This window comes from Amyelois transitella, chromosome 4 (assembly GCF_032362555.1).
Source record: "Amyelois transitella isolate CPQ chromosome 4, ilAmyTran1.1, whole genome shotgun sequence".
Lineage (NCBI taxonomy): Eukaryota > Metazoa > Arthropoda > Insecta > Lepidoptera > Pyralidae > Amyelois > Amyelois transitella.
Genome location: NC_083507.1, coordinates 10,748,911 through 10,769,363, shown reverse-complemented (window position 1 = coordinate 10,769,363; position 20,453 = coordinate 10,748,911). Strand labels below are relative to the sequence as shown.

At 36.8% G+C, this 20,453-nt stretch overlaps 2 protein-coding genes across 2 annotated transcripts; one reads left to right on the top strand and one right to left on the bottom strand.

Moving 5' to 3' along the window:
- The first annotated feature begins 354 nt into the window (after positions 1–354).
- On the top strand, positions 355–4,433 carry LOC106140213 (uncharacterized). The gene is made up of 7 exons (XM_013341778.2): positions 355–570; positions 1,181–1,347; positions 1,714–1,891; positions 2,096–2,253; positions 2,622–2,796; positions 3,448–3,572; positions 3,901–4,433. Exons 1-7 carry the CDS (start codon positions 519–521, stop codon positions 4,030–4,032), a joined length of 987 nt encoding a protein of 328 aa, XP_013197232.2. The 5' UTR covers positions 355–518; the 3' UTR covers positions 4,033–4,433.
- A 2,091-nt stretch (positions 4,434–6,524) lies between these two features.
- On the bottom strand, positions 6,525–20,015 carry LOC106139326 (dolichyl-diphosphooligosaccharide--protein glycosyltransferase subunit STT3A). The gene is made up of 14 exons (XM_060954516.1): positions 19,748–20,015; positions 18,833–19,000; positions 18,139–18,299; positions 17,242–17,439; positions 15,397–15,588; positions 13,663–13,816; positions 13,016–13,093; positions 12,420–12,580; positions 11,630–11,797; positions 11,060–11,248; positions 10,483–10,702; positions 9,040–9,228; positions 7,903–8,068; positions 6,525–7,579 (listed from the first exon to the last, which is right to left on the bottom strand). The coding sequence occupies exons 1-13, from the start codon at positions 19,848–19,850 to the stop codon at positions 7,923–7,925; spliced, it is 2,127 nt and encodes a 708-aa protein (XP_060810499.1). The 5' UTR covers positions 19,851–20,015; the 3' UTR covers positions 6,525–7,579; positions 7,903–7,922.
- Positions 20,016–20,453: the final 438 nt, after the last annotated feature.

The following is a 20,453-nucleotide window of genomic DNA, read 5'->3' as shown; positions in this document are numbered from 1 at the left end:
AATAGTTATGAACCAGTCGACATGTAGAGTTTTATTTCTTTCAGTGTATCCGTCATTGAATTTGGAATTACATATGGGACATAATAATATAAGAAGTTAAGTAATTATCCCCATTCATTACGTGTTCACGTAATGTCTCGTCACATCCTCCCCATGGCGACAAATCCGTCACCACTCTCTTATCGTATGAGCAATAATTCACATTCAATAACTTAAAATTAGTTTCGGCGTGGAAATCGTTATAACTGGAAGATATAATAGCTCCAGCCTCAGATGTCTAGGTTCAATAGATTTTTAGAAGTATGATCAATTTTCTTATCAATCAATGTCAAGTACTTATAATTTGAAATTTGAACGTTACAGACAGCCAGCAGTGTTGTTTGTTAAATGTTTTAAATATGTTTTTATTTACAAAAGAAGTTTTATTATTAAGAAATGTGTTAAAATTACATTAACGGGAAATTGAGACGGATTTTATACATACAAGTAATATTATTTTTATCAAATACACAGAAATCATGGCCAATACCAAAAAGCAGCAGAAGATTTCAAAGTTGTTTCGTAGAGGAAGTGAGTTAGAATTAATAATTTTAGAATTTAGTTGGCTTCTCTTTTATGCCATCCTGGTAGGTAGCGAAAAACATAGAGACTGCCATCTTTTCTTTACGTGCAGATTGTAAAAGTCAATCAAGAAAAGCTGATAAACTTCTTTTTTTTGGGACTACCAACTTTTCACTATTTTAATCGCACACATATCATTAAGCCACACAAAGTGGCCTTTCAATCTTTTCAAGCCTGATGGCTCGTTCTACCCCGTAGCAGATAAAGAAATTGTTATATGAATGTTTGTATGAAATAATTTCTTTTGTTACAATTCATTATCTTTTTTGTATTTGGTTGATTGAATTAATTGTGTTAAAATACATAAGAATTTTAACATTAATTCATATAATCACGTCTATATCCCCTGTGGGGTAGACAGGGCCCGCAGTCTTGAAAGATTGAAAGGCCATGTTCAGTTGTAAGGATTAATAAAAGAATTGAGATACATGTAGTAACAGTTTGCTAGCCTAAAAGAAGAATCCCAAGTTTATATGCCCATCAATTAGTTGTTTTACGACATCCACGGGAAGAAGAGGTCCTATTCTTTTTTATATATATGCATATTAACATTTCACAGTTAATACAAAACCAGTAGAAGAATATGATGAAATAAATGATGAGTTGAAGCAGTTAGAGCAACAATTGAAGGAGAAGCAGGATGAGTTGTTCCAGCTGCAGAGGAACAGCTATCGGCGGAAAGCTTCGCCTGTGAAGAAACAGTCTGAGCCCTTTATTAGTCCAAAGGTGAGTTATTTCCTAAAATAAAAAATAAGAAGCAAGATGAAACCAATTCACAAACAAGTTAGGCAGATTTTTCTAAACAGAATATTGAGACAACTATATTTTATTTTCTAAGTCAGAGTGCTGTGGCAAGACGCGCCCTTGACCAGCACGTTCCAAACCGTGCGATCAGTCTATGCCCTATGGTGCGTCTAGTAAAGATTAAAATGTTCAATTGTATGGCTTAATGGTGAAATCGAGATTCAAATTTTTGCAAGTTGCTTAAAGGAAGAATCTCTCTCAGAAATTTGTTAGAACATTCCTTAGTGGCCTACTTTAGATATTTCAACAAATATTGATAAAGTATCCAGATTTAAATTGAAATTCCAGAAAATTGTTCTTAACAACTCTGTGGAGAGTACGAAGCGGCAACTGGAGCTGATGGCGATGCTGACCGGAGTGGAAGTGCAGTCGTACGCTGCGGACGACCACTGCTGCATAGTCTACCACATGCAACATGATGCTAAGCATCAGATCAAACATGGTCTAAGGATTGAGACAAAGTCTGGTAATTATGTCTTTTTGTTGATTAAAAATGTTTATTATAAGTTTTCATATTTGTATGTGGCAATCATTTCTTTGGAAAATTTCCTTTTTACATGGTTGCCTGGGAGAATGAAATCAGCAGCATGCTCGCCATGTCATGGGGTCAGCTTGGATAATAGTCACACCTGACTATGTAATGTTTCATACATTAATATATTATTTTCAGGAAAAAATGAAGTGTCAAAGTCTTCTTTGCCCCTTGGTTTCAACTTCAACTCAGTAATGGAGGACTTCGAGAACATAATGATGCCGGAGTGTCTTGGCGCTATACGGAAAGCTCTCCAGGCTTATTACAGCAGATTGGAACAGTTTGAATCTCTCAAGGTAAAATGGTTATTTTATTTATGCTAATTCTAACTATGCGCCCACGTGCATATGTTCTCAGGGCTATTGCCACTAATAAAAATAATCAAACTTGGTCCCAAATAATTGTATGATTTGTCAATTTCATGGTCCAATTTTACAAAAGAAAAAATAACAACTAGAACTTACGCTAAGGAGAAACTTTGCACAAGGTTACTATGTACTTATTTGTAAAGAAATTTCTTTCAGTATGTATAGTATACATTAGGTGGTATTTTTACAACATTTATAATATAATTTTCAATATGCATATCAAAATTTGTTTATATTTTTGCTGTTAACGTCATGTTTAATAGCTAATTATAGTAATAAAAGATTTTTTTTTTCAGAAACTAGTGAACATGGAGGCCCAGTTGTTCAAGTTACAAGATGGCTCTCACATCGAGATATCCTTCCTTGCTAGGAATGAAGCTGACGAGGAAGACGAGCCGATCAGCATTGTTCTGATGCTGGACTACAGGGTCTACGATATCCGGCCCAAATCGTTTTCATTCAAAGAACTAGGTATGAATATAATATAGGTACATAACACTTTTTAGCAGTTCTTATCTGATAATATATTCTGATGGGTTTTTCATCCCAACTAATTTTGTAAATGCGAAAGTTAGTTTGTTTGTTTTCTCGTCCAATGTTGTCTGATTCCGGGCACTTTTAGAATACGGACCACTCCATCTCTTTCCCATGGATGTCGTAAGAGGCGACTGCGAGAAGGGCTAATTCATTTGGGATTCTACCTAAGGCGATGGGTAGCAACTATTTGAATTTCAATACCAGCTACAGCTTTACAGGTGAATGTGGTCTTTCAGTTTTTGGCTGACTGTTGCCTCTGTCTACCCCGTAAGGGATAAAGACGTTGAGTATATGTAAGTTGTTTTCTCTTCACGCGTTATCTACTGAACCAATCTTCTTGAAATTTTTCGAATATAATATAATTAAAAGTGTGGAGAAGGACATATGGCACTTTTCATCGCAGTAGAAAATATAGTTTCCTTGGAATTTACGAAAAGAAACTATATTCTTTAGTAAGTAGAGCTTAATTCGCATGGGCTATGCTGTTCGTGGCGCTAAATGCGTGCAACAGAAGCTGCGGATGAAAGCTAGGTATAAAAATATAACATACTTAGTTTTTTGTTGTAATAAGTGTGTCCTTTTCAGATTTGTCTGAAGAAGAAACTGTATCGTTGAACGAACAGTGTGCGGTGTTTAAGAAGAAGCCACTCCACAAAGCATTCAAAGAGGCTTTCATTGATGGAATTGGACACTATAAGCTTATAAATCAGGTGAGTACCGGGCGACTCGTACGAATCTACATAAAATTATTGGTAACTCGTACCTACATATAATTTCGGCTCTTTCCCAGAGGGGTCTTTCGCAGAGACCACAAATTTTCACTTTCCACAATCTCTATATTTTAATTCGACCATGTATGGAGAATGGCAACCTGTCATAATTTGAATTTCAATTCCATCATTCAGCCATACCGCTGAGAGAACATGACCTTTCAGTGTTTCTAAGACTGCAAACTCTGTCTACCTTGTAAGGGATAAAAAGGCGTGAATCAATGTACCTATGTACGCAAGGTATTTGTAGTAATTATTTTGGTCGCAGATTGGCGCGCGGCCGTCGCAGCGTCCTCGAGCTCGGAAGCGGTTCAGACCCAACAACCAGCATTACAACAACGACGACACTTTCAGACCCGAGGACTGTTCCGACCAAAGCGACGGGGATGACGTCCAATGAACTTACAGTATTACCATTTTTTATAACTCGTACACAAAATAAGGCAAATTTTTATGTGGCGCGAAAATATTTTTGAGCCAATCAGAGCGCGCTATTTGAAACTGAACTGTCCGTTATTATTAGCGAGATGGCAGATTTTGTTTTTGTATTTCAAGTTCAATGTGCTTGTAATAAGGTCGTTATTGAGTTTTGATTTGTTTTGATTCCGCGGTAGGTTTGTAGGTGCGACTTATAAAATTGGTGTTACTTACTTTATTGTTGTATTTTTTATATTTCGTGTAATAATAGTTACTATTGTTTTATAATATGCCCCGAATTAATTTTCATTATTTGCATGTTCCCAGTTTACATCCGTTGGCTCTATCCTTGCATTCCTTTCTGGCTTCCTGCTATCCTGCATTTCTTACTTACGAGAATCGAAGACATTTATAGGTAAATTCTAAGAGATCGATTATGATTATGAATGAAAGCAGAGGTTTTTGCCCAAAATTAGAACCTTATTTCTGGCACACTTTATTCATTTTCATTCATCAAAAAATTCCGGGTTTTACGGAAATTTCGTCTCAGGGTTAAAACTTACATTGTCATGAAACAAACTTATGGTGCAATATGAAGAGCTTTGAAAATGCGCGAGAAAAAACTACAAATAAATAAAATTTATCTCATAAACTTTATTAAAATAAAAATAAAAAAGGATTCTTACTACTACACACATGCTCATACATTGTGACAAATAAGTTAACATTTTACAATTGTCATGAGAACAATTACGAATTATACGTTTTGTATGTCATAGAAATTGGAATAATATAGGACAATATTTTACTTGAAACTATAGGAATGATTTATGGTAAAACTAGATGAAATCGTTATTTTGTGGTGACTGATGGTGCTGATAATCATGAGATAAGTCGACACATTTAGCCATGCCACTTCTTTAGTCTTATAATATTCCGAAATCTATGATTCAATTGAACATTTGTGCGCATTTACGCTTACAATAGAGGTAGATGTGTAGTCACTTTAAGTACGCTTTACACTCTACACTCAAAAACGCTTTGTTAAAATCTTTCAACCCTAGTTTATGTTATTTCAGTCTATATATTACACTATAAATGGGTCCGGATTTTCATTCAATCGAATAAACTCATGTTTGAAGTTAAAAGATGCACAACACGCAAACGCATCATGTCTATCCATTGCGGGCTATAACCAGAGCCACGTAGGAGAATAAATTCGTTACAAATTTTTTTTTATATAATTAATCGCACCGGCTTAAAGGTAATCGTTACATTAGCTGCAAACGCAGTACCAAGTTTCGTCATTGGTATTCAAATATTCTTTGTGACAGTTTCGAAAAGTTTCTTAACGTGAAATTTTTCGATAATTATATGATAATCGGGGCCACTATTCCTTCTAGCACCGCTCGTGTAAATATGTAAAATATTTGAAAACATTCTAAGCAATTATCTGTCACTTAGTCGCCGTTTAGTCTCAAGCAAATTTAAAATGAACATTCAATAGCAATAGGGTACCGGACAGTAATCGAAAAAAAATCTAAGTTGTGTTTTAAAATAAAGTTTTTTATACAAGAACATCACTTAGTAAAGATTTTTAAGAAATAACAATGATTTATAATTTTAAATCAATAAATAAAGTTGCAAAAATCCAATATTTTTTATCTGTGCAGCGTAAGAACCCAAACACCAATCACAGTGGGTGACGTCATACCTCAGAAGTGATAAGTAAACAACACTGCTTTGTATGTTATTTCGAGTTATTCTACGATTTATTAGCATTTTTCTAAAAATATTTAATTGTAATTAGTTAAGAATTGAAGGACTTTACTCATAACAGAAGTTGTCGCAAGTGCTTGAAGCCGCCTATATCAAGCTTTTATCATGGAACAAGGTTAATAAAGCCGACAATAGAAATCTCTCAAAAGATTGATATTTTCATGGTCGGCAGTTTCTTTGCCACTAATACCGACTTTTATTTTGCTGAATTTCGCAATGTGAAAACATTTGTGTAAGTATTTCAACCTCTTTTTGTTTATCTTAACAACAGAAATGATTGAAAAAATAACAAACGAAAACATAACCTAAAACTAGTTTCATTGCTTACAAAGTTATTTTCACATATGTTTTTTTTTTATGATTTTAAAGGTTACATTATTATGGGTTTTGCATGTTTCTAGATCTGCGAGAAAATACTTAAATTATCCAAGCACTGATCACTTGTAATAAGGCTTGTTTTCCAAACATATGACGTCACGCGATCTGAATTGACGTAAAGTGCTGTTTTCGCGGCAATTTTAAATAAATTACGTTTTTGACGTTTTTTAATACTCCAAATGATTTATTTATTTAAAATAATATTTTTTATGGATATATAAATAAATAAAGATTATTTTTAAACACAATCTGAAAAGTTGTCCGGTACCCTATTGGCAACATATACACATAGCATTTTATTGACTATAACAATAAAATAAACCAACTTCGAGGGCGAAAAAACGAATTGAGATTTTTTATACAAAGTATGTGAATAAAATTGAATTTTACAAAGCTTAGTTCAATATTTTCATTGCCTTTTAAAACAATGTTTCTCAATGTAACGAAAAAATCTACATGCTTATTAAAAAAACAATTATTTAATAAAAAAATATTTTTATTAATGAGAATAATTTGGGCTTTGTGAAGTCCTAACACTAATCTTTCAATATTTACAAATTGGAACAATTTGTGACTTTACAGTCTTCCTTATTACTAAAAAATATAGAATGGGTTCATTGCACTTTAAAAACATCGGCGATCGGAATTAACAGAAAAATTGGTTAATAGGCAGTTTTTAATGGGTGGTGTTTATTTCTATTGAAATCATTTTTCTTGATTAGGCAGAATGTCAACAAAATCATGTTGATTATATTCGTACAATTACGTCCAATTTTTACGTAAATTGTTAGCACGATAATAAATGCTACGCACCATATCGGAAGTTTTTAATTGAATAGCTGAGATATACCGCATTAATATACCTTGATGAATATGCAAAGGTGATATTTGTTTGTGGGTTAAAATTAAACATACCATAAATTGAGCAAATGAATGAATCTACAAATCAGGTATCTGATATGTCAGCATTTATAGTGGAAGACTTGGCAAAATGCCCAATGCGATGATTATGCCCAATATATTGTATAATATTTAATGACTTCAATCAGAGGGGTTAGTGCGAATTTTACTCGGTCAATCGCGCCGGGCAAGTAAACGCGAGTTTGTATGGAGTCGTATTAGTGCCATCGCTTACCACTAGGTGGCGCTCATCGAATCACATACAAATTCGCGTTTAATTGCTCGACGCGTTTGATCGAGAAAACTGGTACTAACCCTTCAGTTCCGATACGATGCGTAGCGTTAACTGGAAGCATGATATATTATAAAGTTCTTTGATTTTGTGACAATTTTATTTGGGACTTGGAATTTGAAATTCACTGGAACCTTCGCTTCACGAACGCGGTACTCTTTTCTTACCACATATTGAAGTTCTGAAAACAGTTTAACTCTATTTAATTATTGAAAAAAAAAAATAACACATTATATCTCTGGTTTCCAAGGATAAGGCCGTCAACCAGTGATCACGCATCGAGTGCTATTTCAAGCAGTAACCTAACTATTATTTTACTGAGTGCTGTTCAAAAAATTCAAAATTTTTATTCATTACTATAGGATACTATATATCGCTTAATAATTGTCAAAACGTATGGTTTAACAACATTGGTTGACGTCAAATAAATTACTCACAAGTTTACCGCCGCTTCCAAGGCGTCAGTGCAGAAGGAGCGGTAACAAACTGTGCTGTGAACCTCACCTGCTATAAGGGGGGGGCCCTCAGACGCCGCGGTTGGGCAGCGGCTTGACCTTGTAGATGCGCACGAGCCAGTGCTCCGTGGTGTAGGCCTCCTCCAGCACGTCCAAATTGAAGTCCTTGTTCCCGATCTCGGCGCCGCGAACTCTGTCGAAGCCAGGCGGGCGACCTGCAAACAATTATTTATAAAAAAAATTAATAAAAAAAAGACGAGGTAAGTGTAAATGGAGTCTTGGTTGAAATGGGAAGTCCAAGACGAACTTTGATAAAATCACCAGCCTTCCGGTGAAAAATTAAGTCAAATATACCATTAACTGGGTTTGTTTAAAAATATCGATGTACTTATATGGATGTATTTACTCGTCCGCCCTTAGTGTAGACCATGCAAAGCTTGCAGTAGCTCAACTTGAACATGAGACAAATGAGCAGGGTGTGAGACCTGACTTTATTGGAACGAGGTTAAGACAAATATTTACATCAATCTAATCGGGAAAACTTATATTGAACGGTCATTACTAGTAACTGACTGGAAACAGGCGTGATCATATTAATTATGTATGTAAAGACTGGTAAAGGGTCAGGTCAAGAGTACCCGAAACCGCCGAGCTAGCATGAAGAGAGTTATGAATGTGGATGAAGCGAAGGAAGTATGCAGAGGTAGTGGCAAGTGGAAAGATCTACATCTTTCCACTTAAGGGGTAGGCAGAGACTACTCTCTGCCTACCCCTCCGGGAAAGAGGCGTGATTTTTATGTATGTAAAGCCTTACCGCCTTCAGTATAAACCAGGCCAAACTTGTAGTAGCTCATCTTGTACATGAGACAAATGAGCAGTGTGTGAGACCTGACTTTGTTGGAACAAGGTTAAGACATTTAAATCAATCTAATCGGGGAAGCTTATATTGAACGGTCAATACTGTCTGTAACTGACTGGATTCAAATATATGTAGACTTACCGCCCTCAGTATAAACCAGGCCAAACTTGTAGTAGCTCATCTTGTACATGAGACAAATGAGCAGTGTGTGAGACCTGACTTTGTTGGAACAAGGTTAAGACATTTAAATCAATCTAATCGGGGAAGCTTATATTGAACGGTCAATACTGTCTGTAACTGACTGGATTCAAATATATGTAGACTTACCGCCCTCAGTATAAACCAGGCCAAACTTGTAGTAGCTCATCTTGTACATGAGGCAGTTGAGCAGCGTGTGGGAGCCGTCGGCGTCCACGCGGAACTCGCCGGCGGACGTGTAGTAGTCCGCCTCCTTGATGTGCGCGCCGCGGTCCGTGCTGCCGCCGATGCGGACCATCCACAGGAATTTGTTGATGTCTAGAGGAAATAAGATTAAATATTCATAAACGAAAAAATCACTTCTATCATTAAGCCAAATAGCTGAACGTGGACATTCAGTCCTTTCAAGACTGTTGGCTCTGTCTACCCCGCAAGGGATATAGACGTGAACATATGTAGGTATGTATGAAAAAATCACAAAGTTTATATAACAATATCATGTGATCAATAAATTACAGAAAAATTCACAATCATTGTCTTGAAGTGTCGCTTATTATTTTTGGGATTTGTAAAATAAAAATACGGAGCTGTTTTTCGAATAAAATTTCTCTATAATTTGTAAATCGAAAAGTAAAAAAAAAACACAATCGGACGCGTGCATTGGGTCAATGCGGCACAAAGGAGCTTCAACAATCATGTTTTAAAAACAAAGTAGCAAAAGCGATTACTTCACCCAAAGAGAAATGAACAGGTGGCACTGAGTTAACTTATAGTTATAATTTATATATTGTAATTTCAAATATAAAATATTTAATTATATGTAATATTATAATATCTTTAGAAATAATTAGTACCCCTGAACAAAGTTTTTCCTTAGTTCATTATACAAAGGAATACACATCTGAAAGGAACACAGTTTTGAAAAGACTGATAGGCCATGTTCTACGTTCGCTCTGTCTACCTCGCAAGGGATGTAGTCGTCATTATATGTATATACATATAATGACGACTAAATATATATTTAGCTGCGTCAAAAAACTGAAAGTGGACCAATGTAGCAGGGCTTAATAACAGTCTTACCAATCAAAGAATGCTCCACCGGAACGTTGAACCAAGGAACTGGATTATGAGTATGTGCTTGCCATGTTTATTTAAATCAAATATGACCAGCACATAATCAATGTCCAATGTCCTCATATGTGACATCTTTAGATGACGCACTGGCATGCTTCTTTCTTGAGAAATATGTTTTTAATTTATTTACAACTAAATGGCGAGGCGACTTATAATTTTATACATATTTTGTAAAAATGGTTGTTGGTTCTTCAAATAAAATAAAATAAAAAATATGACAAAATATACAATCTATCATCACGCTGTTCAGTGTTCAAAAAAGTCTGAGTTACCATCATAAAATTATCCGAACAATTGTCCTTATATAACCAGTATGAATCTACGTCCAATTCTCTCTTTGTCTTCAATAGACGCCGTCACTTGTCCCACTTCTGATATATAAAAGCATTATTTCACCTAAATTTTTGTACCAATGTGTTCAGGAACGACTTGACTTACCATCAGAGGAATATCCAACCAGTCCTCCGAATATGACCAGCACGTAATCCACGTCCAGTTCTCGCATGATCTCATACGCTTTGTCTTCAGTGGACGCCATCGCTTGACCGACTCTTGAAATGTGCGTATTGTTCCACGTGTTGTTGTCAACTATAACGGTTCGGTTCGCCATGGCCGTTATCTGGTAGCCGTAGTCCCACCATGACATAACTTTCGCATCCTGAAATAAAACTAAATGAGGTACAAAAAAGGCTTCTTTTAATTTATTTACATATTTTGTTGGGAAACTGAGAAGTAGTATTGAAATGTCCTACGCTTTGCATTTGGTTATTTACTTTGCTTAATGATGGCTGTATAACTGTAGAATTTTTGGATAGCTAAATAACCTGGGCGACCGAGCTCCGCTCTTTATGTTAAAACGTGTGGAATGTCAAAATCTGGTTTTGACTTTCAAACAGTGCACATAAAATATTATCAGTTGAGTAAGGAATTGGACCTAGAAACGGCATGATGAGAAGTGCAGTCACATTATCTGTCTTCTTTAAGTTTCCACATTCCACAGATAAAGCCATCGTACCTCGGCAGTGTTCATCTTGAGCCACGTGTAGGCCTCGCGGAAGTCGTCGAAGATGATCCTGGCGCCGTCGTGCGCGCGCGCCGACAGCACGATGGAGGGCGACGAGTACGCCTCCGACGTCACCCACGTGCAGTGGAACACGTACGACGTCAGCAGGCAGCCGAGCACCACTACGAACATCGCGCCAACCTACCAACATCCACAACGCCATTATGCACTGACCAACTGACCAATAAAAATACCCTAACTTTTGTAAATTGTAGAAGTTTAGTTCTACGTGCAAAAACGTTAATAACATATGTATGTAACATACAATCACGTCTGTATCCCTTGCGGGGTAGACAGAGCCTACAGTCTTGTAAAGACTGATAGGCCACGTTCAGCTATTTGGCTTTAAGATAGAATTGAGATTCAAATAGTGACAGGTTGCTAGCCCATCGCCTAAAAGAAGAATCCCAAGTTTATAAGCCTACCCCTTAGTCGGCTTTTACGACATCCAAGAAGAGAAAGAGATGGAGTGGACGTTAATAACAATATAATATATTCACTATAATGGAGGAAATAGCTTACCTCTGTTCTAAAAACTAAATTGTTGTCATGCTTCTTCTTCTTCTCCAATTTCTCCACTTTAGTAGGCTCTAAATTCTTCACATGTTGAGACAGCAAACTAGACGCGGCTACGCCAGATACTATGCACATCACCGGCGCGAGGACCAGCATAAGACGAACCATCACTCCCTGAGAATTAAAACAATGGTAAGCTCTTACTATACTGGTCAATTAGATGACATGTTAATTTTGTTAAGTTGGCAGTTCAGCGATCAAAGTGTAAAGGTCATTGCGCGGAGAAAACGGAGTACGGTTGGTACTCTACGTTGTCTCGACGCACTCCAGCTTCGCATTGTCATCATGAAGAAACGTCAAAATTTATGGTCGCGATTAACATTGAAACGGCGGTTTGAGCTGTGTGCTGTCTGTCAGGCAGTCACTCGAGTAACAGAAGACTTTAATGTATAGATGTATCTTCTTAGTTCATCTGGGTATAGGCTTTATAGTGTTCTTTTTGACCTGGCCTATAGCTATTTGCGTCCATGTCCTACATGATACATTTTATAAATGTCATTGGTCCAGAATATTGTTAAGATTTTTGATCCCACTCTGATTGAATGAAATGTGAAAACTCATATTGTCCTTTTTATTTGGTAAATAACAGAGCTCAAGAGTGATAAGACCTACCTTATCTGCGATCGTGAATAACTCAGATGATCAAATTTCGATGACCAATCTGCAAGTTACCGCATATTACCTTCCACTATACAATACAATGATAACTATGACTGATATGGAGAGGTATACTCACAGCAAAGTAAATGCTGAGCACTCCATACAGGATGATGAAGATGTTGGCGTCAGTCAGCTTGCTGAAGCAGAAGTAGAGGCCGGCGGGGAACAGGAACACAAGCACTTGCAGGTCGAAGTAGAAGGACGACCACGATGTCGGCTGATGTTCCGATACGGACGCTGTTTGGTTGGAATAAGATTCATTTTGGAATGCAAATGATATTAAAGATTCAATGAAGGAAGTAAAGCAAGAAATGGAACCATTTTGTAAGAGCTAAACACCGTCGAATCACGGGCTAAGAGAAACTAAGAGGTGAGGGGAGTATTCAAAAATCAAATTTCGAATTTGAGACGTGACTATGACAGGTTAAGGTTGTAACGATTTAATAGAAATAATCAAATTTTGAAATCTTTTTTAGAACATGTTCTAGATTTCTACAGAATTGGAAATGTGAAAAATTGACAAACAAATAATTTAAAATTTATAATATTAGTAAAAATGGATAAACAAATGATGTATGATTCAAATAAGTCACAATTATGTTTTTGTATATAATAACTAAGACTACAAATTCGATCACCGAAGTCTGCAAATAAAAAAGTTGAAATAATTACCAATTATTGGAATGTGGTTTTTCGCATACGACGGATCTAGCAGAGAATAAAATCTTCCTGTCCATGGCGATATCTTTCCTGTAACAAATTCAAATAAATAAGTGTTAAAATAATTTTATTAAAAGTATGTATTTAATATATAATACATTTACAAAAATTGTAACCATGGAGTCAATACGGGTTAGGTTTACCTGCAAAGGTTACGGAGGTCAGATGGGAGCCGTCTCGCGTAAAAACGTGACTCACCCAATCTAGGATCCATGGTCAAAGGCACACCCCGGGCTCCTCTCCAGAGTGGTGAGGATGCAACCGGGACTAAAGCCAGGAATTTTCAAAATATTTTCTTAACAATGGGATAAATAAAGAAATTTCAATTTGTGGCGTGTGCATCGCGGTACTTTCGAAGGACCACTCAATCTCTTTGCGATGGATTTCAATTCATTCCACCTTAATAGGCGACTAAGGGAATAGGCACATTCATCTAGTGCAGCTTTTATCATGATCCAAAATTTATTAGGTTCCCCTGCATAGGGCTGCATGTAACCTAACTTACCCAATACATACGCGCCCAGTCTCATCTCCAGATAGGTGAGCAATTCTTGGAGAAGAATGATAAATAGCTAGAAGGATGAACAGTATAATGTCACCTGTGATGGTGAGAACCACGGCGGCCGTTCCCAGCGTGGCCAGCAGCGTGGTGAGGAGCGCCTTGAAGAGAATCTCAAAGTTGGACTGAGACAAGTGAGCGCGAAGGTACTGGGCGAACGCGTATAGCTGGCATAGGCCGAAGGTGCCCAAGGCCTGGATGAAATAACACGAGTTTTAAAAAAAGAATGTGACATGCCAATTAATTTAGTAAGGTATGACAGAACAAAAAAAAATGATAGAACAAAAAAAAAAAATAAGGCCGTAGGCTAGCAACTTGACACTTACTGGCCAGTCTTGAAAAGACTGAAAGGCTATGTTCAGTTGTTTGGCTTAAAGTACAATAAAGATTCAAATAGTGACAGGCCTATAAGAAAAATCCCAAGTTAACCAGTTGTCATCCACATCCATAACAAAGGTATGGTATTTGTACTGAATTTTTACTTTTAAAATAACATGCATTTTATAAGCTGACCTAGCATTACTCGTAAATTAATTTCTACCTCTAACATTGCGTCGCGTGACTTACATTGTGAGATATTATCAATACTATGAAAATTACATACATGTCACGATCTAATTGCATTTCAAAGTACTAAAATAACAATGCAATGAATATAGGTTTGTATCACCACAAAATCAACTGGTTCAATCATTCTTACTTTTATGCATTATGTTATGTATTTCTAAATATTCAATGTTCTCATTTTTACGTGTGATTTCCGTCACTTTATAATTGAAACACTCCATATATTTCCAATGGATGTCGTAAAAGGCGACTAAGGGTTAAGTTATAAACTTGGTATTCCTCATGTAGGCGATGTGTTAGCATTCTGTCACTAAATTTAGTCTCAATTCCATCATGAAGCTATACAGCTTATCGCGGCCTTTCAGTCTTTTCGAGACTGTTGCCCCCTGTTACTGTTACTTACTGTTGTTAACCCCGCAACGGATATAGACGTGACTGTACGTCTATATGTAAATACAGTCTCCTCGTTTGCCAACGACAAGGTTGACGGTCAACATTTGGTGACGATTGAGCACCGAAACATCGCTACAGGCTACATTTAAATTCACTACATGATACATCTCTTGTAACACACCAATCTGCCCGCACCAATACTTCCTCACACTCGTACACATTCCCCTGGAGATTTCACAGAGATGTTAACAGCTGACACCACAGTCTGCCCGCACCAATACTCATCTACACTCGTATACATTCCCCTAGAGATTTCACAGAGATGTTAACAGCTGACACCACAGTCTGCCCGCACCAATACTTATAGACACTCGTACACATTCCCCTAGTGATTTCACCGAGATGTTAACAGCTGACACCACATTTTGCCCGCACCAATACTTCCTCACACTAGTATACATTCCCCTGGAGATTTCACAGTGATTTTAACAGCTGACACCACAGTCTGCCCGCACCAATACTTCCTCACACTCGTATACATTCCCCTAGAGATTTCACAGTGATGTTAACAGCTGACACCACAGTCTGCCCGCACCAATACTTCCTCACACTCGTATACATTCCCCTAGAGATTTCACCGAGATGTTAACAGCCGACACCACAGTCTGCCCGCACCAATACTTCCTCACACTCGTATACATTCCCCTGGAGATTTCACCGAGATGTTAACAGCTGACACCACAGTCTGCCCGCACCAATACTTCCTCACACTCGTATACATTCCCCTGGAGATTTCACAGCTGACGCGACTCACCAACATGTGCTCGGAGCTCTGCACCGGCTGGAAGCCCACGAACGGGATCTGCATGGAGAGGATGGTGCCGACGCAGTACAGCGCGCTGTACGCCACGTACACGCGCCACGAGAACCGGCCGAGCAGCATCAGAGCTAGCACGTGGAGCGGGATCAGGTTGATCAGGAACACGTAGCCGCCCCATGATGACACCTGCCGGGTGACATTATGATATTATACATACATACATATGGTCACGTCTATATGCCATGCGGGGTAGACAGAACGTAAACGTGAAAGAAAATAAACGTGACCATTTGTATGTATGTATTAGCTTATAGCTCTAGTGCACATATAGCTCATAAATGTAGAAACTGACTCAAAAATGTATAAAGGTTTTAAAAGGAATTTTAAAATGTTGCATCTGTTATCCATATAACTAAACTAAGGCTAAACCACAAATAACAAAAAAAAAAGCGTTGCTTCAGAAAAAGAGTACCTATTCTTAAACTAATCGAAAATATTTAAATAGGAACTTTGTACGAAACCGCAAAAGCCGACAGGATCATAAGAGACTAGTCGGTGTGAAGATTTCATCTGTTCAATCTATGATTGACCTATAATTACTGTCTATATGAAAACCGTAACACATTATAGTAGTCAATCAAGTTGAGATATGGTCTTTCAGTCTTTTCGCGAGTGTCGGCTGTGAAAGTAAGTTTGTTTTTTGTCTCTCCACGTGTTATCTACTTTAACCAATCTTTTTGAAATTTCGTGTTTATACAATTAAGTCTCGATTAGGACATAGGCTACCTCATCCCGGATAGTAGGTACTCGTGGAATTTGCGAAAATACCTACATTCTTTGGTAGGTGGCGCTAAAGTCGCGCGGTCGGGCCTGTATTCTTTTGTAGGTAGCGCAAAATTCGCGTGGGCGGAGGCGCGGGTAAACGCTAGTGTATGTATGTATAAAGCTAAAAATATCATAACTGCTGTCTTAAAAATATAAATTATAAGATCTGTACTTCAGAAAAACTGAAATACCTAAATCAATATTTCGTTTTTGTTTATCATATCGTCGCATACACCACATTCTTTATGAATTCGTTATCAGATTGGACCATTTACGTGTACTGTAAAATTGTTTGTACTTTTATTATTATTACGTGTAAAACTATGTTGTGCATAAATAGAAATACATTCGACAGAAAGCGACCTTGCCTATTTTCTTAATTCCCTTATGGCTGGCCATGATTTAAAGTGGCCACCTTTACCTGATTCAACAATGGCGATCTAGAGTTAAGTACCTTGTCTTCTTCTTCCTCCTGGCTTTAGTCCCAGTTGCATCCACACTACCCTGGAGAGGAGCCTGGGGTATGCCCTTATGACCATAGATCCAAGATCATATAATACGATACGATACAAGACCATTGAGAAGATGGGTCGGTCAGGTTTTTACTCGAAGATATTCCTATCTGACCTCAACAACCTTTGCAGGAGAACCCAACCTGTATTTGATCGATCATGGTAACTCATCCAGTTGCCTGAATGTGCAGGTTTCCTCACGAAGTTTTCCCTCAACGTATAAGCATCATTTAGTATTCGAACTAATGTATATAACTTCGAAAATAGTCATAATAAATAGAGTTCATTATCTTGCGTCTGCTTCAAATTCTTCTGGAAATTAGCAAGGGAGAACCCATCTAATTGGTCCTGCTCTGACCACTTCATCTTAGGACATGATCCTATCAACGATTTCTAGGCTATCAGGGCTATTCTTACCCAGAACCCAACCTCAACCCAAAACAATAAGTAGACTCTTGGGAAACTAAATATACAACCTGAGCTACTTGATACAGTAACTTACCATGTAGAAGTAAGCGAGCGCTGTCATGGTCGCCCACAGAATGGTGCCGGTGTTGACCGCCTTGATCCAGAAGTAGTATGTGAGCAGCATGCAGAAGATGGCGATGCCCTCGTTGTCGTAGCTGCCGGCCACCGAGCGGCTGATGTAGCCTGGCACTATGGCGATCATGGCAGCGGCAACAAGGCCTGCCCCTTCGTCCTAAAAAAAAAAATTATATTTATAGTCTTTTTCTTAATTGTGTACACCTATGTAGGTAAACTTTTCTAAATTTCTGATCAAGTGGTACACACTGGCAGACTTTTATATCTATCAAACGGACTCTGTGGCGCAGCAGTAGTGCGCTTGTCTATGACACCGGAGGTACCAGGTTCGAATTCCATCTAAAGCACGATGAGAAATGAACTTTCTCTGATTGCCCTGGGTCTTGGATGCTTATCTATATATGGTTATTTATTATATTTATTATAAAATATAGTGTCGTTGGGTTAGTATCTTGTAACACAAGTCTTGAACTTACTTCAGAGGCTAACTCAACCTGTTCCTATATATATTTATTTATTAATAAAACATGGGTAGACAGAAATTAATATTTGTAATTTGATTCATTCAAAGGATAATATGTTATCAATAGTCTGGTCAAATTAAGATACCACAACATAAATAATTAAAAACTTTAAACCTAAACATAATCAAATTAAAAATATGTACTTCAAGTGTGTATGAATTTGTGTTTATTTAAAATAGAGGTCTAAACTGATGCTGTAGTCGCGTGCAATACCACGATGTCGCCTATTAATATGTACTATAAAACTGCTTTAATATTGAGTCAGCACTATTGAACTTTGTTAAATACAATTCGCCTAACAAGATAGGTTAATATTTAACAAAAAATCTTACTTTAAGTTCCTTAGTCAGGAGGTAAGTGACTATTGTAGTGAGCGACGAGAAGAATGGAGCGAGGAACACGCACACATTCCTGATGTCTATTGTGATGTTCAGGAACTGCATAATGTTGTACAGGGTCGCTGAGGTCACCATCAGCCCAGGGTAGATGGTGCCTACAATAATTATCTCTGTTAGATACTCTGTTTTGTCATAATAAGAATTTCTTTTGTATTTTTAAATAGCAGATTTAATTTTAAAAAATTATATTATTTTTGTCAAGGTCCACAAATCCACGAATGCTGACAAGGTGTATGTGTTACCATCCCTCTCTCTCTATCCTTGAGGTAAACGGCAGTATAAAAGAAAGAAGGAAGATGAGACTCATGTCTTATCAAAGTTCATGATTCGATCCATAGCAGGGTATACAATGTTAAGGCATATGTTCATATACATAATGTCTTCAATCTCCCTCTATATTTCAGATTAGCTGAAGTGAAACAATTGTGATTCCAAAGGGTTCCAATTCCTAAATGGTATCTAAATTGTATGTCATACCAGGGGATCCTCCCCAGAGTGGTGAGGATACAATCGGGACTTAAGCCAGGAGGAAAAAGTGTAACATAAAATTTTTTTCAAAATCCATTAACTTTTTTAGGATATAACAGACATTAATGTAAAACATTCCTATTTATAACTAAAAACTTACCTCCAATAATGCGGCCCAACGGGTACCATGCTCGATCGTCAAACCAGTTGTGGAAAGAATAAAAGCCTTCCTGGGTGAGGTAGCGCGTTGTTCTGTAGTTGAAGTAAGGATCAAACTCGTGGATCACACTTTCAAATCGGAGTACAGAGAAAAGACGGGTTGCAAATGCTGAAAAACATTCTGCATGTTTATATTTAATTAGGGAACAACACTAGTATAATTAAAATTGGCACTTAAATAAAGCTATACAAATGGTTTAATAAAACCAAAAATAATCTTCCTTAAACTTCAATAATTTGGATTTACAACCAGACACTATTTATAAAAGTTTAAAATACCTTAAATATTTTGTTTTATATTCCCTATTCCATATATCAGTTCTTTAAATATCTATCCTTAAGGTTAGATTTGCAGTGTAAGAGAAAGAAGGATGTGGGACTTATGTCTCATCAAGGTTCATGATTTGATCCGCAGCAGAGTTAAGACATATGAATATGTTTTCTTTTTTTTTTTTTATTTATGACACACAATTACAGCATAGGTTTAGACCACCACCAACTCAAATTATGAATTTAATATGTACTAGAATTTTTAAATTAAATTATAAATAAACTGTATAGTTATATCTGACTAAAGAAAACAGAACCTCTATGAGCGTTGTAGAAGGAAAGTAGAGGACAAAAGCATATCATACTCATCAATAATTCAGAAAAAAATGGTAAATTTCGCCAAAATCAGTAATTCAGATATTGTACATGAAGTCAACAATTTATATATCAGTAACTTGTCGTGGTTACGACAATGTACCTACCTTAAAAACAATTGGTAATCAAAAAAACTATTGCCTATAAGAATATGAGGTTGTTAATAGTTCAAAATACAAAATAATATAAACCGGTACATGAAAATGCTTACATAAAATAGCTGCCATTGATAAAACAGCTAATTTAATAAATGTTAGTTGTTTGTCCGACGAAAGCCGAAACAGCTTCGCTTTATTCTGGGTCTCCGCCGTCATCTTTTATGTTTCCTTTTATTCAAGCGTCGTTGCTTTTTCACAAAATCCCACAAATAGATGTAAATTTAATAGAACATCACCGGCAACCTATGAATAAATCGATTTTTGCCTCTGCCCGGCCGCCGACAAGACAAATAGAATTGACAGCTCAGCTCGGCGTGGCACACAAGTTTGCCATTTTGAAATTGTGAAATCTACTATACTACGGTCAAATTATTTAATAAAATTTAGCAATTCGTACAGAGAAGGTTTTAATCTTGGTTCTAGTTGAACAAAAGTTATTATTTAATACAAATTTAATAAGTAAAAGATAGTTCACATAACAAAATATTTGATCCAAGTTGCACTGTACAGAATTTTACTTAAACTACCATAAAATTAACCAGCAACACTGTCAGCCCTTTGGTTTTTTTTCACTTTTAGTGATGTGCGCATGTGCCAACCAAATCATATATTATTCATACAAATAGATATCATACATACATGTATGCGATACAGAGTTTAAAGTACGATGACCTGAAAATTATAACAATCTACTTAATATGGAACAGCATGCTTTATGTGCATAACTTCTGATTGTGAAACTATATTATTTATCGCATT